Raw genomic sequence first — 25,459 nt, forward strand, 5'->3', positions numbered from 1 at the left:
TTAAAGCTTTTTACAAACGTATTTATTTAAAACTAGTTAAAATAAAATACAAATGCTAACATTTAGTGATGCTTACTAGAAAACGAGCACTACTAGCTTGTCAACACTAGCGAAGCGAGTCATGCTAACATTCTTGGTTCCATGGAGGAAAGATCCTAGAGAAGCATTTAAGGTAAGTTTCATATATTTAAGTTATAAATGAATGTGAGACTAAAGGTCAGTAATATACTGTATTAAGAAGTTGTTACTCAGAGGCATTTTTATAAAAAAGAAAGAGATAAAATGTGTGTATAGCTATTAGCTAAGCAAGTGTTCAAACAGGATGAGTAACTAGCACCAACTTTTATTTTGCTTTAATTTATCAACTGTAGTATAAAGTTTAATGTGGAGTTTTGTTACATTAAAGGTCGCTCGAAGCCTGTCAGGCTTTGGAGGTAATAAAGATGGAATCTGAGATGTTGAAGGTGAAGATCCACCGACAGGTAAACATCTTTGATCATCTGTTTTAACTGTGTAACATGACCAGATAAATGTATTTAATATATATATTCAATTAATTTGGTGTACTTAAGAAGAGCCTTTATATTAAGATGAGTTTAAACAAATGTAAAATGAACATTTTTTTATGACTTTGGTAAATAAATACACAAAGAAACCAGTATAAAAATAAGGTATTATGATACAAGGATAACAATACTATATATAGTGATACTGTAGTAACAAGTATATATTTGTAGTATTGTCGAGAACTTGACTCTGGTGTCGAAGAATTTAAAATAACTCATTTATTAATTTCATTTGTTTTGAAACCATAAATTTTCCAAACATGAAGTCGAACTGCATCCTCTCGTCCTCAGTCATAGCAGGATTCCCTTTAGCTGTCTTTTTAATTGTTGACGAATAATAAAATCAACTTCTTTTACTTTAACACTTTATTGAAATGTAAACCATAAAACCATAAATGGTAAAAAAAAAATATATATATATATATATATATATATATATATATATATATATATATTGAATATGATTTGAACACCTAATAATAATAAGACATTTTCAAAAAAACAAAAAAAAACAAATACTGCTGTTTAATATCTTTACAGTATCATGAAACAACAATTGCTGTATACTAGGCAACCTGTGCAAGGAACGGTGTCTTACATTTCTTTTTTAAATCGTGTAATATATTCAAATATACATTTGGGTTATATTGTCCTTTAAGTAAATGATGTGGTGTTTTTTAAATGTTGGTTTATTGTCACATTGGTCTTTCAATTTGATTTAAAAATATCATTAAAAAGTCTAAGCTGTTGGAAATCTGCATCTATCTTCTTACCAAACCAAAGTTTGGTCGTGTGGGCAGCAGCCGGTGGGAAGAGGCCCACAGGTTCTCCTCTCTCTTTAAACATCTTCCAGTCTCTCCGATGTGTTCTTGGCGTCTACTGTGAGTCTCTTCTTTCTCTTCTTTACGAACAAAAGAACACGTGTTTCAGACCATTGACAACACTTGAGATTTGATCCCTTATCTCTGGAGAACCCGGTTCGGTGGTTGACCCTCGTTGAAGTCGAGGGAGATCAGAATCTTTTTAAAACATGGATTTGCTGGTCATGGAGCGGCTGATGTTTTCATATATTGAACGTAAAGATTCATATCATGTGTTATTGATGCTGATGTTTTTCGTGTCTGGTTTCATCAGCGTCACCCTCCCCGGCTCTTTGACTCCTGCTTTGTGAACGACAGGCGTGTGTCGCCCGATTAAATATTCAATGTCCCTGGTAACCCGAGCGCCGCCGGTCGTCCACCTGTCCGTCACGAACCTGAGCTCGGTGGAAACATGAGAGTCGTGCCACGCTTCGGTGTAACCGAGCCGATGATGGAGGCTCATCTGGTCTCAAGTCCAGAGACTGACGCCATCCGGGGAGCAGCCATGAACGATTTTCAACTGTAATCAAAAAATGTTCAACTATTATCAAACAATTTTCAACTATAATCAAACAATTTTCAACTAAAATCAAACAATTTTCAACTAAAATCAAACAATATTTAACTATTTTCAAACAATTTTCAATTATAATCAAACAATTTCCAACTATTTTCCAACAATTTTCAACTGCAATCAAACAATTTTTAACTGCAATCAAACAATTTTTAACTGTAACGAACAATTTTCAACGATAATTGAACAATTTTCAACTATAATTGAACAATTCTTAACTATGTTCAAACAATTTTCAACTATAATCAAACAATTTTCAACTATAATCAAACAATTCTAAACTATTTTCAAACAATTTTCAACAATTTTCAAACAATTTCCAACTATTTTCAAACAATTTTCAACAATTTTCAAACAATTTCCAACTATTTTCAAACAATTTCCAACTATTTTCAAACAATTTTCAACTATAATCAAACAATTTTTAACTATGTTCAAATTTTTTTTAACTGCAATCGAACAATTTTTAACTGTAATGAACAATTTTCAACGATAATTGAACAATTTTCAACTATAATTGAACAATTTTCAACTATAATCAAACAATTTCTAACTGCAATTAAACAATTTCAACCGTAATCAAACAATTTTAACTGTAATCAAACAATTTTTGAAGGTAATTTATCACAAAAAACACACATTTTTTGTCCATCTTGGCTTTAAAACACTGATTAAAACACAATTACTGTTCCACTGATTAGTGGCTGCCCTTAGGACACCCTGGACAGGAGGCCAGGCTGTCCTAAGGGCAGCCACATAGACACACATCTCTCATCCAAACACTCACTCTTAAAGTCTGAAGTCGACAAACTTGTTTTAGAAAATGTAGAAACTCCACAAAATCCACAACTTTCAAACTTGAACTTTCTTGGTCATGAGGTTCTTTATCCTGCTTTATATGTGTATAGAATTTAATTCTGTGCCACTTCAGGTTGACAACTGTATCGTTTGACAAGGCAGGTACATTACCGTCAATAAAAATATTGTAAATATTGCGATATTATTTCCTAAATATCGTCCTTTTCTGTGTGTAGTTATACCTTTGATTATTCAGCATATAAAATAATATTAAAACAATTATTGTCGTTGTTTTAATTTTACCATTTTGAACTGAAACCGGTGGAATCTATTTGCAATTTTACATTATTTAGACAAATATAGATACAATTGTTTATTTTTGTTATACTCAGGAAGATGCAAGGTTTATATTCAAATATGTGTTAACAGTGAACCAAACTTTATATAGTATCTCACCTGTATTGATGACATCATAGTGGGAAGTGGTTACAATATCATCATGATTTGTTTTTTTGTTTTTTTTTTTAAAGTGCTTTTACATCAACATTTCTTTTTAAAGGTTATATTAAATAATTTAATTGTAATTTCAGGTAATTTAGCTTAATTGTATAATATTTGTATATATATATTATATATATATATATTAAATAATTTGACCTTTTTTTCTATTTGTATATTATTAAACATATTTCAACAATCAATATTCTCATAAAGTAGAATTTTTTAAATAGTAAATTCTAAATAACTTTGGCCCCAAATTGAAGTAATTCTGTTAAATCTTTAATTAGAATAAGTATGACAATAGAAATACAACCATAAATATTGACGTTCTTTGATGATACTTTATTGATATACGACATCATTTTTTCATTTATTTTTCAATATTTTATTTCTTTTGTTTTATCTTTCCTAGTTGATTTATATTTAAATACAATGTGTATAAAATTAAATTACTCAATTTTTTTAAACATTAAATTAACATGCAAATATAAACTGCGTTTGTTCATATTTGTGTTCCGATTAAACTTTTTGGCCACGACATGGCAGGAATCACTTCTTCTTCCTCCTAAAGAAACGGTGAAATCTTAGGGACTGAGGACGAGAGGATACAGTCGACTTCGGCAGCTTCTAAAGCTAACGTTTGGACATATTTTGGTTTAAAAAACAAATTGAAGCAGTTACGACTTCGTCAAGAGTCATGTGGTCTGTAAATCCTGCAACACCAGAATCTAGTACTCGACAATACTACGAATTTATTCTTGCTCGATATATCGTATGGTTTGCCCCAGTATCGAGACACGTATCGTATCGATTCTTGCCAACTTGACGATGTATGCACTAGATAAGTTGTGTAGCCACAGGTTTTGTTCGCCACCGCTTGAACATGTGTTCACGTTTTCTGAGAAGGGTTCGTGTGACACTCCTTCGCCAGGAATGACCCGGTGTTTGGAGGCTGACGTCGTAAATCACGGTGACACCTTAATAACACCTTCATGCTTCTTCTGATAGCTGGCGGCTCGAGAACGGAGAAATATTTTCCGTTGATCCGACATCAGCTCAAAAACCTATTGTTTGATGACGAGCCCTCGTTCCCATCATCCGTCTTTTTTTTTTCCATTTCAACAACCTGCTGTTTATTTGCTCTGCCGACATCCAAATGTCCCCGTGAGCCACCCAGTCCCCTGGGGTTCCCATGTGTATAGAGAGGACACACAATCACACACACACACACACACACACACACACACTCCTCCCTCTCACTCACGCCTCCCTCCTTCCCAATGAAAGCTGCCTCAGAGTGGAGAGCCTCTCCTGACAGGATCGTTGGTGGAAACTTTGACGTCTCACACTTTGTTTCCTCCACTGTTGCAGCGATGGGATCGAGGCAGGAACCTGAGGTGACACATGGTTCCCACTTTTCGTCGTAGTCGAAAAAAAACCATGGATCCGGACCCCGGCTGGGACGCTGACCTCGTTTGGAAGCCGAGGTACGTCGCCGTCTTCTGCTTGAAATATTGTTTTAAAACAATAATGTTTTTAAAACCCCACTTTAATTCATATTATTGTCAAGGAAAATTCAAGAAAAGTATTCACAAAATAATTATTTCCAGTGGGTAGTGACGTCTTCTATTCTTCAGCGTATAAAATAATAATAGAAATTTGCTCTATTATAGTACATTCACTTTTCACAATAAAATACACTATAAATCGAATTATTTTCAATTAAAAAGGTCGAATCCTAATTGTAATTTTACTTAATTTACACAAATATAACTAGTATTATTTGTTCAGGCTTTTCCTTGATTTTCTGGAACTCCTGTGTTGTTCTCAGTATTATCTTGATCTTTAAAGTATATACTTTTTTGAGTATTGTTTTGATTGTTTAAGCGCTTTGTGACCCTGCTATATAAATAAAAATTACTTACTTACTTATTTATCTTTGCATCATAATATTTGTTTTAATCATGACGATGCGAAAAATTGTATTTATACCTTTTTTTTAATGTCTTATGTGTGATTATTTCAACCAAAAGATGTCGTTATTTAAAGATGTTTGACATTTTTATCATTTTCTGGATATTATTATCAAAAATGTATGTTTTTTTTAGAATTTCAATTTTAGTTTATTTAAAAGGACAATGTGCAGTTACATTAAAAGTAATTAAATGTATGAATTAAACATGTATTTTGATTTATATTGAACACTTTTAATAGGTCAAAATATGAAACGGGGATTAACTTTGTTGTACTTAGTTCTTCATGCAACAATATCAATTCTTCTCATATGACCAGCTTCCCCAAAATCCTCCCCCAAAAAACTGAATTTTTGCCAAACAACCAGCTATTGTTGTGTAGTTTCACATGTTTTATCGAAACACAACACGTCCAGTGTGGCATCAAGTGTTTCTTTTTTTTCTTCAAATGCACCATATGCCCCCAGATTATCCTAATAATTGCATTCTAACTCAGCTTAACGTATAAACGTTATAAAGGGATTACTGAGCGTGGAAGAATGCGTCGATATCTGAACTCTAGCCGTAGCCATGGCGACGAGACCCTCGGTCAAAAAGAGGGACACCTGAGGAGACGGCGAGTACGTTTTTAAACTCCGCCACATGGTTAAACATGCACTTCACGCACGAGATGCTCTGAAAATATATCACGGCTCAGGTATTTGCGTCTTTTCCGACTTCTAAAGACACTCCTCGTGACTAATCCGAGCTGTCAAAACACGTCCAGAGGACGGTCCTCGATACGCTGACCCCTCACTGCTGGATGTGCGTCGGTCTTTGTTGACCTCTGCAGGGTGGCGGGCTTTTTTTTATCGTGAGGCTGAAGACCTGCAGCGCCGGGACTCGGTCAGGAAATACCTCTGTCCGTGAGGGGTTTCCTGTGGGAAGCAGCAGAACTGTGATCTATACTTGGAAAATGACGACAAGACAAGAACAGGAACTTCGGACATTTCCCAGTTATGTGGAGCTTCATTGTTCTGCACACTTACTTTCTAAACCAATACATAGAAGTACTCCAGACCAGGGGTGTGAGAAGATATTGAAACACTTGAATATCGCAATATTCTTTTCGCGATACTGTATCGTTAATCAACAGAACTGTTTTTAATCGTAGTTCTTTTATGGTTTATATTGATTTAAAGTGTGTATAAACATGAGAATAAGGTCTTGAGAAAATATCGATATATTTTTATTGGCGACACTGTGTTAACTTGAACCATGAACTTACTATACGTCTCACGTCCTCACGGAACAATTAATACAGTGCTGTATCTCCGCGACGACTGAGGACGGGAGGATACAGTCGATTTCGGCAGCTTTTAAAAGCTGATGATTGGAAATATACTGTTTTCAAAACAAAAGCAGTGTTGACTTTGTCAAGAGTCATGTGGTCTGTGTACTTGGACTATACTACAAATATATACTTTTACTATAGTATAAATCCCTTTTTTTTACTTTTACATCATATTTTATTTTCTTATTATTATTATTATTATTATTTTATGGTTCATAATTAAATAAAGTATATACAAGTAAGCAAGTATTAGTTATAACATAAAATCATTTCAAATTAATTTTCATTAATTTCAAATTAACATGCATATATTGACTGTGTTTATTCATTTTTGTGTTGCAATTAAACTTACAGCCGCTAGGTAGCAGCACTCAATACGTTCTACACTGCTAAAGGAAGAGTTAATTCCCGCTAGGTCCCGGAAATACAGTCGATTTCACTCAAGAGTCATGTGTACTCGGAAAAAACTACAAATATATACTTGTTTACATCCATATTTTATTTTTTACAGATCTTACATGGTTCATTATTTTAAAAAGTGTATATACAATTGTATTATATGTGTATATTTCTAATTAACATGCATATATTGACTTTGTTTGTTCATTTTTGTGTCGCTATTAAACATACAGCCGCTGGGTGGCAGCATATATTACGTTCTCTGCAGCTAAAGTAAGAGTTAAATCCCGCTAGATCCCAGCAATGACTGAGAACGAGAGGATACAGTTGACTCCAGCAGCTTTTAAAGCTGATTTTTGGAAATGGTCATGTCGTCTGTAAATTCTACAACGCTAAGTACTTGGACAATACTAACAATATTGTATATACTTGTTCCTATCCTATAGCAATCATTTATTTTATTTAGAATTTTATTTTTATCATAGTTATTTTATATTTTATATTTAAATAAAGTGTGTTTAAAATAAAATTTACAATTAGACAGCAGTCATTAAGTCCTCCGCAGCCAAAGGAACGTTTAAATCCTTTGAGATCTTGGCGATGACTGAGGACAAGAGGATACAGTCGACTCCTTTAAAAGCTGTGGTTTGGACATATTTTAGATTCAAAACAATTTAAACGAGTTTGAGTTTCGTCGAGAGTCATGTCATCTATGTACTCGGACAATACTACAAATATATACTTGTTCCTATAGTATACATTAATTTTTTTCCTTTAACATCATATTTTATTTTGTTATAGTTCATACATGATTCATAATTAAATAAAGTGTATATAAAATCCAAAAAAATGAATTGTACATGTATATTTTGAATTAACATGCATATATTGACTGTGTTTGTTCAATTAAAAATACAGTTGCTGGATATATTACGATCTCTGCAGCTAAAGTAAGGGTTAAATCCCGCTAGATCCTGGCAATGACTGAGAACGAGAGGATACAGTTGACTCCAGCAGCTTTTAAAGCTGATGTTTGGACATATTTTGGTTTCAAAATGAGAGCAATTATGACTTTGTCAAGAGTCGTGTGGTCTGTAAATTCGACAAATTTGACAAATATATCCTTGTTACCACAGTATATATCTTGTATCTTTGTCTCTGTATCGTCATACGCATCGTATCGCCAGGTTCTTCTAAATCCGCTTTGCAAAAACATCCAGATAACTTTCACAACTGCCTACAAATAAAAAGAACTATCTTTAGCGTCATCCGTAATAATGTTGAAACATCCCAAGATTAGCTGGTGACCCCAGAGACGACGACGTCATGCGACGCCTCAGGACAGGATACTCACGTCAACACTCACCGGTCTGAATATTGTCAGAGTGTTTGACAGCAGCTAGTCGTTGAGTCACGGCAGCAGCTCGGTGACTGGATCCAGCTCAGACTCTCGGGTGATTCCCGCCACATCATTAAAGCTGGCAAGTCTGTGCAGACGAGCTGGTGAACATGCCGGCGCTGACACACTTCTACGATGCCTCACGCTCTGCTACCTCGAGGAAGTTTGTTCCACTTGAGGAGCGACTGTGAAACTGACTTGACGAGAAGATGCATCTTATTTTAAGGCTAATAGGAAGTGTTTGTCATCCATGACACGTTAATTATGTCTCGCCTTTTGTTCCACCTGCAACGTACATGACAGTGTGAGCAGATCTGATGTATCTCAGGTTCATTTTTAAAAGAGAATGATTGTTATTGAAACAACGTTAATATGTCAGAGTTTTACATTCTAGTTTAATAATACACTGTTAATACATTATTACTAATATTATTTACTCACAACCACCATCATTCCCTATGTCTTTATTACTTTTTTATTTACATCTTAATTTGGTTCTTTCTATCTTTCTTTATGTCTTTATTACTTTTTATTTGTCTTAATGTCATTATTTCTATCTTTCTTTATGTCTTTAATACTTTTTATTTGTTTTAATGTCGTTCTTTCTATCTCGCTCTATGTCTCTTGTACTTTTTCTTTGTTTTAATTTTGTTCTTTCTATCTCGCTTTATGTCTTTAATACTTTTTCTTTGTCTTGATGTCGTTCTTTCTAACTCACTTTATGTCTTTATTACTTTTTATTTATGTCTTAATGTTGTTCTTTCTATCTCTCTTTATGTTTTTATTAGTTTTTCTTAATGTTTTAAGGTCCTTCTTTCTATATTTCTTTGTCTGTATTACCTTTTCTTTCTTTATTTTTGTCTCACTTTCTTTCTTTGTGTAGTTTTTTTCTTTCTTTTTGTCTTAATAGCCTTCTTTTATTCTCTCTTTATGTCTTGCGATCCTGTGTTGTTCTCAGTATTATCTTGATCTTTAAAGTATGTACTTTTTTGAGTATTGTTTTGATTGTTTAAGCGCTTTGTGACCCTGGTCTCGGAAAGCGCTATATAAAATAAATATTACTTACTTACTTACTATTTCTTCATGTCTTAATGTCATTCTCTCAATCTTTCTTTGTCTTTTTTTCTTTCTTTAGGTCTTTCTAAGTTCTATCTCTCTTTCTGTCTTTCTTAGTGTCGTCTTTTCCATCTTTCTTTATGTCTTTATTTCTTTCTTTATATCATTCTATTTTCCATTCTGTCCTAATTTTATTCTCTCTTTCCCTTTTTTTCTTTCTTTCATTATCGGTCTTTTTGTCTTACTTTCTTTCTCTGTATGTCGTCTTTCATTTATACCTATCTTTTTATGAATCACTTTTTAGTTTCTTTTATTCTTTACTCATTTCTTTCTACCTTATATTGTCTTCCCTTTACTTACTCCATGAGCCTCAATGGTTGTCTTCCCACATCACTCTCCACCACATACCTGTAGGTGCAAACTCACCTTTGTCTCCAAACTTCTCTACATAAACCTCTGATATACTTATTTCCTGTCATTGCTGAGTGTATTTTTACACAATATAGTGCTTTTATATATAACACAGCTGTTTCAACACGAGATGTTACTCCCACAACACTTCAAACCCATACACTGTAAATAAGTGGACTGATATGTTCATCTCCATCACCTGATGTTCATCTTTATTTCTCAGGATGTGCTTGTGAAAGTGGACAGAGTGGCTCTGACATGGAGCCCGAGTGGAACTGCAGCTCCCAGTGTGAATCACCGCTCTGCTTCAACAACGCCGGCGTCCACCGGCCTGAGAGTCTGGAGGTTCTGCGGAGCCTGTGCAGACTGGGCTCGGTAATTACAAACAACCACACACACAAACACAAACACACAAAGGTATCATCTTTGCTGTCTAACGTAGATATCAACAAGAATAAAATAACAACCTCAAAAACCTTCATTTTTCTTTTAAAAACCTTTCTTTTTCTTTTTTTTTTATCCATCATGGGACAAATAAAGGTTTCTCCGATCTCTCACCGATTTCTTTTAAGATGGTTCCAAGAGTGTGGTCAATTCTGCTCCTCTTCTTAATTACAAGGTATCTGAGATATAAAGAAAATGGTCCTGAGTGAAAGGGTCTTTCATGTGGGGCGTTTGTGTTTCACCCCTGTACTTAAGAGGAACATTTATACCTCTTGTCAAACTATATCTTGCATCAAAGGTCACTCTCTGGTCTCCGCAGATGCAACGACACACATGTGGAAGTCCAAACTCTTACTGCCTTCTTGAAGCATAGAAATGTAGTTATTTTTCTGCTAAATACTATTGATGGTCTGATGAGGCTTCATGAAGCAGTGTTGCTATTGTCAGAGTCCACTAGATGGCGGTCTCTGCACTTTTCCCTTTGTTTTAAACAACTGTTCTAATGAAAGATCACATCATTTTTAAACAGATGGCGCCACCTACTTACCTCTAAACAACATGACACTGTTTCACGAAGCCCATTACTAATAAATACACACATGTGTGTTCCATTTGTGGAAACATAAATACACAGTATTTACAGATCTATGTAATTAAAATGTAAATGTTCTATATTTAATGCTAATTTTTTAAAACACCCATTGTGTTGCACAATCTCAAGTACATGGTTGTTGTGTTATATTCAAGTAAGAGCGTTAGCTAGCCTTTAGCAATCCTCTTTAGCAACCTTAAAGCAGCTTTGAATGAATAAAAATACGTTAAACCTCGATTGTTAAGTGCTTCTTCCACCGTTGGTATTGAATCCTTAAACAGATTTATGGATCCAGATGGTAATCTAAAAAAATTCACCAAATTTTACGAAAATAAAAATAATTCCTTGGTAGATAAAACAAAATAAATGTTTTAAAAGATAGGTAAAACAATAACAATCATTGTCAAAATGTACAAAAAATAAAATTGGAACAAGTAAAGTAACAACCAAGACAAAGAAATGTCTTCTAAAGTTGTGTTTTGAAGTATATTGCAAAGGGTAAAAACAGTGAAAGTTAATTATCATCTGTACCTTTAAGAAAAGAATGGGCTACATGGGGAGAGCGCATGACTCCCTAATGCTACAATCCAAATAGACTTGAGCAGTGGAGACCGCTGGTCAGCAAACACCACAACTCTTCAACCGCATTTGTTTCTGCAGCTGCTGCTTTTCAATCAGGTAAGTCCCTTTTAAATTTTATTTATTCGTCATCTAACCTCTTATTAGTCGTCTTTAACTCATCCTTTTTTGTTTTTATTGATTAATAGCGACTTTTGAGGTGCTGTAGTTGCATTTAATGTGAGGAATATTACTTTATGTCGACGGATTCATGTCTGCCTTTTGTTTAATTGAGTAAACCGGCGTAAAAGTGTCTCAACTTCAGAAAAATACCCCTCATTGAAATTCGAAACACCCGTTTGTAGGTATTTACTTATTTATGGCAGCGGGTACAAGTGTTTTAGAGAGAAAAAAAGAGGGGATAATCCATTAAACTGCACCTGTCTCTCTCTCTATGGATGTGTGTGCAGATATGGCGGCGGCGGGCGCTGTGCTCTCCAAAGAGCAGCTACTGTGCTCCATCTGTCTGGATCTGTTCGACAAGCCTGTGTCCACAGCTTGCGGGCACAACTTCTGCAGCGCTTGCATCTACGGATACTGGAAAAACACCAACGTGTTGCGCTGTCCCATGTGCAAACACAAGTTCTGCAAGAAGCCGGAGCTGAAAGTCAACGTCTTGATCGCCGAACTGACTTCCCGGTTTAAAAGGACCGAAGCGAGCGATGATGAGGTGGATTCAGGAAAATCATCGGAGAGGAAAAGCGGCGACGAGGATAGGGTCCAAAGAGTCGTCGAAAAAACACATCACAGCCTCGCCGCTCACATCGGTGACGGAAACACAGATAAGAAGGAGGAGATAAGACGGGTTCTCGCCCGGGTGGGACAAACAATTCACGATCGACTGCTCAGGAGCGGCGAAGTGGCTCGACAGGTTAAGGAGAGCAGGGAGAAGACGGAGCGGGAGCTGGCGGAGTGTTTGCAGATCTTCGACAAGCTGCTCGAATCGATCCACAGGAGCGAAGGAGAAGTGGTGGAGAAGGTCGCGGTGGCGCAGAGGCGGGTCGACGTCAGGGCCCGGGAGATCCTTCAGAATCTGAACGAGGAGATAGAGGACCTGAAGAAGAAGAGCCTACTTCTTAAGAAACTGCTGACCTCGGATGAACTCGAGGACGTTCCGGCGCCGGCCGACGATGACGGGCCGGACCTCGGCTCGGAGAGCGTCGGCGAGGTCACCACGGTGAGGAGAGCGTTCGGGAGATTAGCCGAGGATCTGCGGGAGATCATAAAGACTCAGGAGAGAAGACTCTGTCGGGCGGAAGTTCTGCAGGCGCAGCGGTGTGCCGTGGATGTGGCCCTGGATCCCGACACCGCTCACCCCAAACTGGTTCTGTCCGACAACAAGAAGCAAGTGCATCACAGGGACGAGGCCGTGGGTCTCCCCGACAACCCCGAGAGGTTCTATCCCGGCATCAGCGTTCTTGGCAAAGAGGGATTCTCATCGGGAAGATTCTACTTCCAAGTCTGCGTCAAAGGGAAGACGGAGTGGGACGTCGGCGTCTGTCTGGAGTCCGTCAACAGAAAAGGGGGAGATGTTCTGAAGCCGGAGAATGGCTACTGGACTCTTGGGCTCAGACGGGATCAGAGCTACTGGGCCCTCAGCAGCCTTCCGGTCCAGGTACCTCTTACCGAGGGTGCTCAGTGGGTCGGCGTGTATGTGGACGTGGACCGCGGGGATGTTTCCTTTTATGATCCCGAGTCTTCTGATCATATTTACTCGTTTACCGGGTACGCGTTTAAAGAAAGAATTTTCCCTTTCCTGAACCCTCGACGTAACCACGGGGGCGTCAACTCAGCGCCTCTGACCATCTCACCTGTCAACATCTCAATCTAGAGGTCATACATAGTACATATAGTGGGTCGATGAGGCTCCATGAAGCGGCTGATGCTGTATCATGATACAGTTAGAAAGTCCACTAGATGGCACCCTCAGTGAAAATGATGCCAGGTTTTATTGAGTTTGTAGATCAGAGCTAACGATTATAAAGCAGAGGGTGACATCTAGTGGCCTATCGAAGTTAAGACACTGTATCATGATACAACTGATTCTGTATCGTGAGGCCTCATCAAACTATCACTAGTACATATAGAACATTTAATCACTGTTTTGTAGGATATGATTACTTTTGTTAATTTCTGATTTTTCTTTAGTAATGTATGTATTTGTTTTGTACAAGTTTCTATATATTTTTCTTGTCTGGCTATAGGAACTTCTGAGATCATCAGAAGCCAAAATACAAGTTATGAATAAATTGGATATAATTTTTATTGCTACTTAAATCAATGTTCTCAAACTTGATATTATATCCTGTGTCCCTCCATTTTATATCTACATTTTATGAGAGTGGGCAAGAGATCGAGATCAGCTGGTTAAGGATCAGCACATTTACCATTTTAATAGCTTCGACTATATGGTGAGGATGAAAAAAATGAAAAAAACAACATAAATGTACACGAAAATGGCTTAAATTCACAGTGAAACAACCCAAATATCCACAAAAACATTAACGATAAGAGGATATAAATCATAGTTTTAGGTAAGAATTTACCTCTGGTGGCCCTCGGGCAGTTAATACTACTAAAGTGTCTTTACTAACTTATTTTTCTTTATTTTTTACTTATTTGCATTTCATCTTTACTACTTGACGACTTTTATAATAGTATTTATTAAATACATATAAATATTGCAACACTTTTACCAATAGACATGTTTACTTGTCATTTCTGAATAATAATTAGAAAGGTTTCAAAACAAATTTTGCCATACATTATGAGAAAAAAGAACCAACGAACTTGTGGATAACCATCTGGATCCAGTGAAGTTTTGAAGGATTCTTTAATGAATTGAACACGTTTCATGCCCCAAGAAAAGCGAAAACTTGACAGTCAAATGACAAAACTAAATTCACTTTCGTATGACTGTGTTTTTGTTGCTCATGCGACAAGTTTTAGAGTTGCTAGAAAATTAAGATCTTGGGTGCTACTGCGATCTGATCCCTTCCAAGAGAATTTTATTTAGAGTAATCCTAACAAAAGCTTTGTAGTTTCTAAGCATCATGAAATGTTTTTTTCTTGAATCATAAAACTATTTGTACTACTGACTGTATGCTGTGTTTTATAAAGTAAAATGATAAATTACCTCCTTGGCGGGGGTATGTGTTCTTTGAGTGCTTTTCTACTTACCAATTTAGACTAACTTGCAGTAACTGGTATATATTTTCTTTATAATGACTTTCTTTTTCAAGTACATTTTTCTTTCTCCAATGGTGTGACTGAATAAAAAACCTTGATTTTTCTAAAATCACTCCTGAGTTTGTGATTGTATTCTTCTCAGAATATTCCTATCAACCATGAAAATGGTGCAATTCTATTATATCTCCCGACATCTCCTGGATGATGAACGTTGAAGAGAAATAAAGTTGTTCCTTCATCCCTCAAACTCACGACATGGGTCATTTTTCTTCACATGTTTTGTAGACGACGACGGAAGCTCCTGGTCGCTCCCTCTCTCCTGTGTTGAGTGCCGTGGTGTGGACTCTGCTCTCCTGTGGCATCCTGGTGTCCATCGGCTTCTTCCTCTTCACCCTGCGCTTCAAAAACAACAGGTAGACCCCAGAGACCATCATCCACCTGTCTTAAAAACACTTCCTCATCGTTCACTCTTTCCCTCCAGGATCGTGAAGATGTCCAGTCCCAACTTGAATATCTTGACCCTCTGTGGAAGTCTCCTCACGTATACTAGCGGCTTCTTGTTCGCCTTCGATACACAACCACCAGGTGGCGCTTCTACACTTGTTCTGCAGGTATAATAAGCTTCCAGTTCTTTGATAACAAACAGTCATATTACAATGTGATCAGATTATGTTTGTTTTTTTCTACAGGCACGGGTGTGGACTCTCTGCCTGGGCAGCACCCTGGTGTTCGGACCCATCCTGGGAAAGACGTGGAGGCTGTACAGAGTTTTCACCCAGAGGCTTCCTGACAAGAGAGTGGTAGGTTTGACCGTGTTGTGGAGAGTTAAAGGAATGGTTTTTTTAAACAAAAACGTTTCAGATCATTCGAGACATTCAGCTGATGGGTTTGGTTGCTCTACTGATCCTGACGGACCTGATGATTCTGACTGCGTGGAACCTCTCGGACCCAGTCAGGTGCTCACGATCTGTTGGCGCGGTTGTGAAGGTAAGGTTGAAAAAAATCTTGTTGAGTTGGAAAACTACTGGAGAGCATTGACGTTTATTTTTAAATTATTTAATAAATAAATGGTACATTCAAGGTTACCTGTTCTCTAAGGCTATCGAAGTAAATAAATACAGGAAGAAATATTACTCAGATAAAAAGGGTATTTAAAAAATACAGCAATAAAAAGTCCACCAAAAACATTGAAGATATTAGTTACGTTAAACATAATCTTCATAAAACAAAAGACGACCAAATATGTTACCCTGGAAAAAAAGATATCCTCGGTAAAAAAAAAATTGAACAAAAATCACTCATACATTACACTATATTTTAAACGCATTCTAGCAACAGCTTTGTATATGTGTGTTAAGAGTAGATGGTCATTTTAAACTATTGGTTCTTTACTTTTATTTTGGGAAAACTATTCTCCTCAGTCTTTCAAACTTTTTTATTGACTCAATTTCAACCGACTAAAAAAAGCAGATTCTTTTAAATTATTTTCCTTTGTTCACTTTTAGTCTTTTCTTCACTTTAGTACTGATGGATACAATCTCATCTGTATCATGATACAGTGTCTTCCTTTTAAAAGGCCCCTAGATGTCACTCTCTGCTTTATAATATTTGGTAGACTCGAAGTAACACCTAGTAACAAATCTTCTTTAGAAAAAAATGAATCTGGAATTTTATTTTTGCGGACTACCTATAGCTGTGTAAGTAGGATTACAGATTATCTGAGGTTTCACGATACTGCATCATGATACGCATCACTAGATAATAGTAGTGATGGTCTGATGAAGCTTCATGAAACAGTGTCATGTTGTTTAGAGGTCAGTAGGTGGTGCCACTAGTTTAAAAATGATGTGATGTTTCATTAGAGCAGTTGTTCAAAACAAAGTAAAATAGTTCAGAGACCGCCATCTAGTGGACTCTGAAAATAATGACACTGCTTCATGAAGCTTCATCAGACCATTACTAGATAATAGTACTTTTAAAACTTGAGTTACTGTACATCTGATATGTAGTGATGTGTCGATGAAGCTTCATGAAACAGTGTCATGTTGTTCATAGGGCAAAAGGTGGCACCACCAGTTTAGAAATGATGTGATGTTTCATTAGAACAGTTGTTCAAAACAAAGGATAGTGCAGAGACCGCCATCTAGTGGACTGTACTTAAACACAAAAGATAAAGGGAACACGTTTTTGCAAATATATATTTTAAAAAATATTGAAAATGTGCTTAAGCCCCGCCCACTGAAAACACTTGTTTTAATCGGAGATTCAATTTTGTTTACCATAACCACGCCCACTCTGCTGTGATTGGTCAAGCATCACAGTTTGTCATTGCACGTTGTAAATCCCGGAAGTCTCCACCTCCAAGGGACTCGTTGTATGAACAAAGTGGGGCGTGATTACAGCTGGCTGGAAGGGAACACGTTTTTGCAACTATATTAACAGCAATACTCCTTCTTTTGTGTTTTTACATCTGTCGCACAACTACGGTGGCTTGGAAGTGCAAAACGAATTACTTAATATTGAAAGATATTATGTTGGTGCATTTATTCTCTAATGCTTGATTTAAATTAAACTTCTTTTTTTTTAAGTAATTGCTTTTATCGATCTTTATTTTTATTCTATTTCCTTCTTTATTCAGCTGTTGGAGAAGCGTACGTCTTTGTCGATGACTCAGGAAGACTCCTGTTCGTCCTCATACTCACACCTATGGATTATAGTTATCGCCGTGAAGAAGGTGAGTGTTTTTTCTAGTCTCTAACTAGTGTTCTGTGTTTGCCTAAAATAAAAGTGTCGTCCATGTGTATATCAGGGATGTCTCCTCCTCTACGGGACGTACTTGGCGGGGCTGACCAGCAACGTGAGCCACCCACCTGTCAATCAGTCGCCCACCATCATCACCGCCGTGACGTTGGTGACCGTCTGCTCCGCCGCCGCGGTCCCGGTCTCCGTCTTCCTTCAGGCGTGGCCCAACCTGGTCTACAGCGCCGTGGCCGGGGCCATTTTCATCTGCACCCTGGCCACCAACTGTATGCTGTTCGTGCCTCAGGTCAGGTGAAAACGAGGAGACAAGAACTCTATTGTTGAGCTGCTGAAGCTAATCTGAGTCCGACCATAAGAAGCGAGACGGATGAACGCTCGCACGCATCTTGTTTTGAAGGAACAATCGGTCACTTCCTGTTGTCCGTCTGATTAGCACGTCTGCGAGTGTGACTCACGGAGCCACGAGTTTATGAATCGACAGCTACTCTGGCAGCGTCTTGTCACCGCGAAAGAATGAATATCTCACTGCTGACGACTTGATCAAACACACCTGGCGGAGGCGGCCATGTCGGGTCATGTTCACAAGGTTTATTGTACAGTTGCGTAACACCCCCCCCACCCCTCTTTTGCCCACCAGCTGACTGAGTGGAGGCAGTTTGAAGTGGATCAGAACAACCCCAGTCAGATGGCGAAGTACTTCAGCAGCCCCAGCAAGAGTCAGACGTCGATATACAGCCAGGATGAAATCTACTTCCTGCTCGGGGAGAACAACTCCATGAAGAAGCTGCTCACCGAGGTACGATATATGATAAGCTGGTGATTAACCTCCGTTCCTGAGCCCATGGTTCTTACATATGTGGAAAACCATCATAGGTTTTTGTTCTGAACCCAATAAAGAATCATCAACCCATCACTAATATTCATATATAAAGTTTATCTCAAGTACTGTTTAAAGGCCCTGTCTATTGTTTTTAAAACAATGTTTCTGGCTCCCTCTAGTGTTGCAATACGGCAAGCGCAATGTTATTATAAAGGGCAACTAATGTATTGATTAAAGATTTTCTTAAATAGATCTGAGGAATCTATTGTATTATCAGTATGTCTCTGTTTGTACAAAACTCTCTTTTCATTGAAATATTTATATTGGAAAAAGTTCCTTAAGCCCCGCCCACTGAAAACACTTTTTCCCCCGGGAGATTCAATTTTTGTTTACATGACCACGCCCACTCTGCTGTGATTGGTCAAACATCACGGTTTGTCATCACACGTCGTAAATCCCGGAAGTCTCCACCTCTAAGCGACTCGCTGTATAAACAAAGCGGTGCGTGATTACAGCTAGCTGGAGGCAGAGTGAAGCCATTTTTACGTTATAATGGACTCTGCTCTTGTAACCTCTTGTTCGCTTAGATTTCAGACGGTGGAGAACTTTATAAAGTAATAAGTTCAAAACGTGGTCATGGTGAGGAACTTACTGCATCTTGGAGAGGAAGACTTTAACATTTGAAACATGTCAGTTAGGAGAGTTAAGACATCAGTTACCCTTTAATATCATGATTTTCGCAGGTGTAAATATGTATATATATATATATATATATATATATATATATATATATATATATATATATATATATAAAATTTTAAAAAGTGTTTTCATTAAGTAATGTGTTCATTCTGCTGTAAGTAGACAACTCAAGAAGGAATAAATACACACATGGAAAAGATGTTTATAAAACGGCAACTTGCAAATAGAAATAATAAAGGGATAGTTTAAAATGCAATCAATATGATTTAAAGCAATACAATTCTTATTATGACTGTAATTAATGAATTCATCGCATTAATCAAACAATTTGACAGACTCACTGTGATATAAATATAAAAGTAAAAATAATACTTAGAGTAAATAGAGTAAAGTAATATAAAAAAGTACAGGTCCACACATTAAAAAAAAGGAAAATTCTCAATTAAAGTGAGTACTTGAATGATCTTTCTTAAACAAGTCCTTTTATAACATTGTTATCACTATATCTGTTTAATCGTAGCAGAGATGAGTCAAATGGTGAAGAAAACAATCGAGGATTGGTTGCAAAAAACGATTAAATATCAAAGGAGATAATGTAAAATAGTTGTAAACTCCAGCCAGTCTCAGGTTATTGATTTAAATGTTGTCGGTGAATAAATACTTCTGAATACGACGTTATTTCATACCACCAACAGAGGGAGGTGTTCCTCCACCTTTTTGTTTTTTCCTAGTATTATTTTATTAGAGCATCGGGATGTGGATCAAATATATTGAGGTAAATGTTCGCCTTCAGACTTTGAATATGCATTTCTAGCACTGGATTGTCACATAGTCAAAACCACACTATGAATTTTACGTACAGTATATTTTCTTTTACAAATTGAATTTTAAACTGAATGTTTTCATGCATTGAAACAAGCAGTGTTTTTTTTTTTGCCGTCTGTTTATTATTGTATAAAATCATTCTGTATGAAAAGATATTTAAAACAATTCAACGTAGAAAAAGGTGAATGTAAAGTATACAAAATAAAACAATATTATATTTAAATAAATACAACATAAACAATTAAAGGTTTATACATTCAGTGTAAGGAATTAGTTGTAAATTATTCAGCGTTAACATCCCGGGAAGTAAACACGTGTCATCAGACTTTCAATTAGATCCAAATCATACTTTGATTTTGATTTATAATTTGAAAAAACATCACATTTTTACTGTCTATTTTTTTGTGTAATTATCAACGTGTGAAAAAATGCCATGTTTAATTCAAAATCTGATTTTGATGCTGTAAAAATGTAGTGTTATTCAAAGTCTGATGGTACAAATTGACTTCACTTAACATGGAAATGAGGCACAAAAAAAGAAGCTTTTTTATGTTTTAATCTGCAGAAGAACGCAGTGATTGACAGCCTACAGGAGCAGGTGAACAGCGCCAAAGACAAACTTCTGCGTCTGGTCTCGGCCAGTCAGCCGTCTGAGGACCAGGACGTGAACTCCTCCTCGACCAACCTCAAATCCTCCTCCACCTGGACCACGGAGCTGAAACCCTGCAGCCCTACCTCTCCTCTACCTCAGAGAGACTGGCCTCTGACAGCCGGTGCTGACCCCCGTGACCCCTGCACCTCCTCCTCCTCCTCACCCCCTCCTGAGGACGATGACACGAGCAGACCCGGCGAGGACCTCAAGGTGCCCCTCGTGTCGCCCGCCTTCCTCAGGACGCCGGAAGAAACCGCCGACTTCGTTACCTCCCTCCAACCTCAGCGCCTCATGAGCCCCTCCGAGGTGGTCTCCTTCTGCAACGGACCCACTTCCCCACAGAACTCCAGGCTGGCGGGTTTCGTGAGCAGCGAGAAGTTACAGGAGGTGCTTCAAGAGCTGAGCATGGACGCCGTCATGGAGTCGGCGCTCAAGAATCTCAGCCAGACGTCCCGGCTGCCATCCGTGGGTTCCCCCCGTTCCCTTCTCTCGCCGCGTTCCCCCATCACCCCCGTTCTCTTCCGCTACCCCAGCATCTCGCCGTACGCCATGAGGAAGCGGAGACCCCCGTTCCACTCGCCCAGGAGGGGGACGACCCCGCCCTGCTTCTACGTGGGCCCGGAATGCGATGCTCAAGAAGTCGCCGTAGACCAAACCCTCATTCAAGATCAGAACCCAGAGGAGCCGAGAAACGCCGTGGCGAGTCCTCTTCCGACACGAGGTCACAATCCCGATCCGGAGATCGCGACAGAACCCGAGCCCCGAGCCATCAGAGACCGTCGCAGGTACTGGGACTCGGACTCCAGCAGCTCCACGGACTTCTGCTTCTACCACCGTCCCTACTGCGACTCCTGCCTGCAGAGGGGGTCCCTGCTGACCTCGGACTCTTCCTCGGACTCCTCGGACAGCGAGTACGACGGCTACGGTTTGTATCGCTCGCAGCACCCGGTGGTGTTCAAAGAAGACCTCAAACCCACCTTCGTGTAATGGGGGACGCTTCACATCTTGGACCTGGATCACATCAGCGTTATCGTCAAAACAAGTGTAGATGTCCAGGTGCATTAACTAGTTTTTATCTGGTCGGCATCTTTGTACGGAACCCGTGACTTTTTGACCAGGTGTTTGATGGGAAGAATCTGGTGATTCCATATATCGCGATACTGTAGGAACAAGTACATATATTTGTAGTAGAATTTACAGACCACATGACACTCGATATGACATCGTAACTGCTTTCATTTGTTTTAAAAAACAACAATGTCCGCTTTAAAAGGTGCCAGAGTCGAATGTATCCTCTCGTCCCCAGTCGTCACCGGGATCTTGCGGGATTTCATTGTTCAATTAGCTGCGGAGGATGTAATGGCCATGAAGTTTAAATGTAAAAATCAAAAATTCAATGAATATTTGCGCGTCAATTAGAAATCAAATTAAAAATGTAATACATTTATTTTATACACACTTTATTACATATTAACCATAGAATATATTTTTTTCTAGAAAATGTCCAAAAAAACATAGAGGTAGATTGAGAACTTCGAGAAATTGTCCATAGGTATGAGTGTGTGTGTGTGAATGGTTGTCTGTCTTTGTGTGCCCTGCAACAGACTGGCGTTCTGTCCAGGGTGTCCCCTGCCTCGCGTCCAATGAACCTGGGATAGGCTCCAGTTTCCCAGCGACCCCCACAAGGGATAAAACGGTAGAAAATGAATGACTCTCTGTGAAAACGTAACTGCTTTCTTTAGTTTAAAAAAAAAAATCTGCTCTAAAAGATGCAAATGTATCCTCTCGCCCCCAGTCGTCATCTTGCGGGATATCATTGTTCAATTAGCTGTGGAGGACGTAACGACCGTAAAGTTTAAATGTTAAAATCAACAATTTCCATTAATATTTGCGTGTTAATTGTAATTACATTTAATAAACACTAATGTTATTAAACATAAATTTAAGAATAACTATAATGAAAATAGAAAAATGAGTTTGAAGCCAAAAACATAATTTTTTTTCAAAAATCGATATATAATGCTGCTGAAAATACAGTATCGTGGAAAATAATATAGTATTATTTCAGCTGTATCACGATACAGTTTCTTAATTTTGCAAGGCCACTAGATGGCACTATCCGTTTGATAATATTTAGCTCTGGCATAATTTTCACTGTGAGTGCCATCTAGTGGTCTTTCAAATTGTATCATGATACAGCATCAGCTGTTTCATGAAGCCTCATCAACCCAGACACTTCTTAGTAGAATTATTGCTTCAAAAAATCTTAAATTTCTTTTAAAAGGAAATCTGGAATGTTGTTTTTGCAGACGACCTATAGCTGTGTAAATAGGATTACAGACAATCTGAGGTTCATGGTGCATGTAGAAAAAATTCAATTATTCAGCCTCTTTTGGGAAAATAACATTGTCACAAACAAAGTCGTATCATTTCTTGTTTCTCAGTATTTCACCGACATTCTTGAAACTGTATCTCTTGATAAAAAAAGCTTGGTCACAATGTAACACATTGGGTTGAGACATTGGTAAGATCTGGCTGTTAAAGACACATGAAAAACGAGGAGCAGAAGATCCAGATCATTAGAATCAAGACCAGATTTTCCTCCTATATGGAAGCAAACATCCACAAATCTCTTCCTTTCATGGCAGATTTAAAGCAACTATAAGCGTGCTAACAGCAGGAGGGCCTACGAACGGAACAGAATGTTCACCACTAAGAAACCATCACCAAAGTTTTCCAGAACTTCAGCAGGACCATCCAAAGTTCACATCTGCCGCCATGATGCGAACCATCTTCTATCACTTGTTTTGCACTTTCACGAACCATGATGTGTGCGGGAGATTCATTTCAATACGGTGGTGCTAATATAGAGAGATACGCAACTATCTCCATTGTATTTATTGAAATATTTATGTTTTTTTTATTCATATTTTCTACTGTTATGTTATCTTGCATTGTGTTTTTTTTGGATTAAATATGTTGTCAAAAATGGTTGAGAATCCCGAGATGTTCTTGTAACACAGTGATGTCTATGAGAGATCAACTTCGAGTCCCACACAGATTACTCTGTAGGTTTGGCATTTAAATCCGACACACAATACAGGACATGATTTATTAGAGATGTTTTTCTTCTTCATGGCTAAGCAATCTCTTCCTGCAATAGAGTTCCGTGTGACATTACTTCTGCTCCGTTGCTCTATTTTTGAGACGCCGCGGCTTGTTGTCAACGTACATAAAGCGGAGAAAAGAAGCCGGAGAGGACTTTCATTTTCTACATGACGGAATACAAGATCCACAAAGGACACATTTGCGATGCAGCGGAGTGTGGAGGACTTTTCCTTTCAAGGAAAATGAAAGAGTTTTGAAGAATCATGTCAGTAATGTCATCGGGAAAAAGGTTGCCTCCGCGGGTATCCAGCATCTGTTTAAGTATCTTATATTGAGTTTTTTTTTTTTACGATGTATCACGATACATTTGCGACGATATAATATATTATGATACTGTAGAAACAACCATATATTTGTAGTGTAACCCGAGTACTCCTTAAAAAGCCGCTGGAGTCGACTGTATCCTCTGGTCCTCAGTCATCGCCATCTTATCATAGAGTAGATAACGAGTACTGGCATCTAGAGGCCGGAAGTTTAATTGTAATTTGATTTTACGATAACTTTAGTAAAGTATAAACCGTAAAAGTTAATTAAATTATATTATTTAAAATATAATATGTTGTGGAAGGGTGCATTAAATCGATACAATGCTGTTTAATATTGTTATAGTATTGTGAAAAAAATACATTGCGATATATCAGTAAAATTTTCTTACTGATATTCTTAATGAATATTTTTTGTGGTTATTAAGAATTAGAAGCTTCAAGAGGATGTTGTGTTATGATTAGCAGTGTGTATTAGTAAGAATATGACGACGCGATACTTGTTTACTTACTTACAGGTGCAACGATACGATATATTGCAATATATTGTGAAAATGTGAAAACAGCGATATATTTGAAGTATCTCCTGAGTACTTGACTCTGAGGTTGCGGCTTTTAAAAGCCGCTGTAATCGACAGTATCTTCCTGTCCTCAGTCATTGCCAAGATCTCACAGGATTTCATTAGTGATGGTCTGTTGAAGCTTCATGAAGCAGTTTCATTAGAGTCCACTAGATGGCGTTCTATGCACTATTTTCCTTTGTTTTGAATAACTGTTCTAATTAAACATAACATCATTTTTAAACTGATGGCGCCACCTACTGACCTCTAAACAACATGAAACTGCTTCATTAAGCTTCATACGCCCATTAATACATATCAGATGTACAGTAACTCAAGTGTAAAGGTATTTTTATATAGTAATGTTCTGATAAAGCTTCATGAAGCAGTGTCATTATTTTCAGAGTCCACTAGATGGCGGTCTCTGCACTATTTTTCTTTGTTTTGAACAACTGTTCTAATAAAACATCACATCAATTTTAAACTGATGGCGCCACCTACTGACCTCTAAACAACGTGACACTGTTTCATGAAGCTTCATCGACTTGACATCGGCTTCATCACTAGATTTAATTTGCGGAGGACATGATGACTCCTGCCATCTAGTGGCCAGAAGTTTAATTGCAACACCAAAATAATAAAAACACTTAATATTTGCATGTTAATTGTATAAAAAATAAATATATTAAAAAAATACCATGATAAAAACAACATATGTTTTAAAAGCCTAAGTAAATACAATAAATCGATACTGTGGTTTTTTTGGTAAAATATATCTATATCTATATCTATAGATATAGATATAGATATATATATATATATAAATACGAACTCCTGTGTTGTTCTCAGTTTTATCTTGACCTTTTAAATATATATTTTATTGAGTACTGTTTTGATTGTTTAAGCGCTTTGTGACCCTGATCTGGAAAATATAAGTACTATATATAAGTACTCTATAAATACAAATTACTTCCTTACTTCCTTTTGGGTACATTT

The 25,459-nt window shown here is 37.5% G+C and overlaps 2 protein-coding genes across 3 annotated transcripts; both read left to right on the forward strand.

The window, feature by feature from the left end:
* The first annotated feature begins 424 nt into the window (after positions 1-424).
* On the forward strand, positions 425-23,463 carry gpr156 (G protein-coupled receptor 156). Of its 2 annotated transcripts, XM_087804690.1 has the most exons (11): positions 425-482; positions 4,671-4,786; positions 10,094-10,245; positions 14,999-15,126; positions 15,195-15,324; positions 15,403-15,513; positions 15,575-15,700; positions 17,352-17,447; positions 17,523-17,759; positions 18,111-18,269; positions 20,386-23,463. In XM_087804690.1, exons 3-11 carry the CDS (start codon positions 10,129-10,131, stop codon positions 21,457-21,459), a joined length of 2,178 nt encoding a protein of 725 aa, XP_087660816.1. In that variant the 5' UTR covers positions 425-482; positions 4,671-4,786; positions 10,094-10,128; the 3' UTR covers positions 21,460-23,463. The 2 variants fall into 2 exon arrangements, with proteins under 2 accessions (XP_087660816.1, XP_087660817.1); XM_087804691.1 differs by lacking the exon at positions 425-482 and having other exon boundaries at positions 4,639-4,786.
* Positions 11,937-13,355, forward strand: LOC148068532 (E3 ubiquitin-protein ligase TRIM21-like). Its single transcript, XM_087804524.1, has one exon. The coding sequence runs from the start codon at positions 11,937-11,939 to the stop codon at positions 13,353-13,355; it is 1,419 nt and encodes a 472-aa protein (XP_087660650.1).
* Positions 23,464-25,459: the final 1,996 nt, after the last annotated feature.

Source organism: Callionymus lyra, chromosome 12 (assembly GCF_982586985.1).
Source record: "Callionymus lyra chromosome 12, fCalLyr1.hap1.1, whole genome shotgun sequence".
Taxonomy (NCBI): Eukaryota; Metazoa; Chordata; class Actinopteri; order Syngnathiformes; family Callionymidae; genus Callionymus; species Callionymus lyra.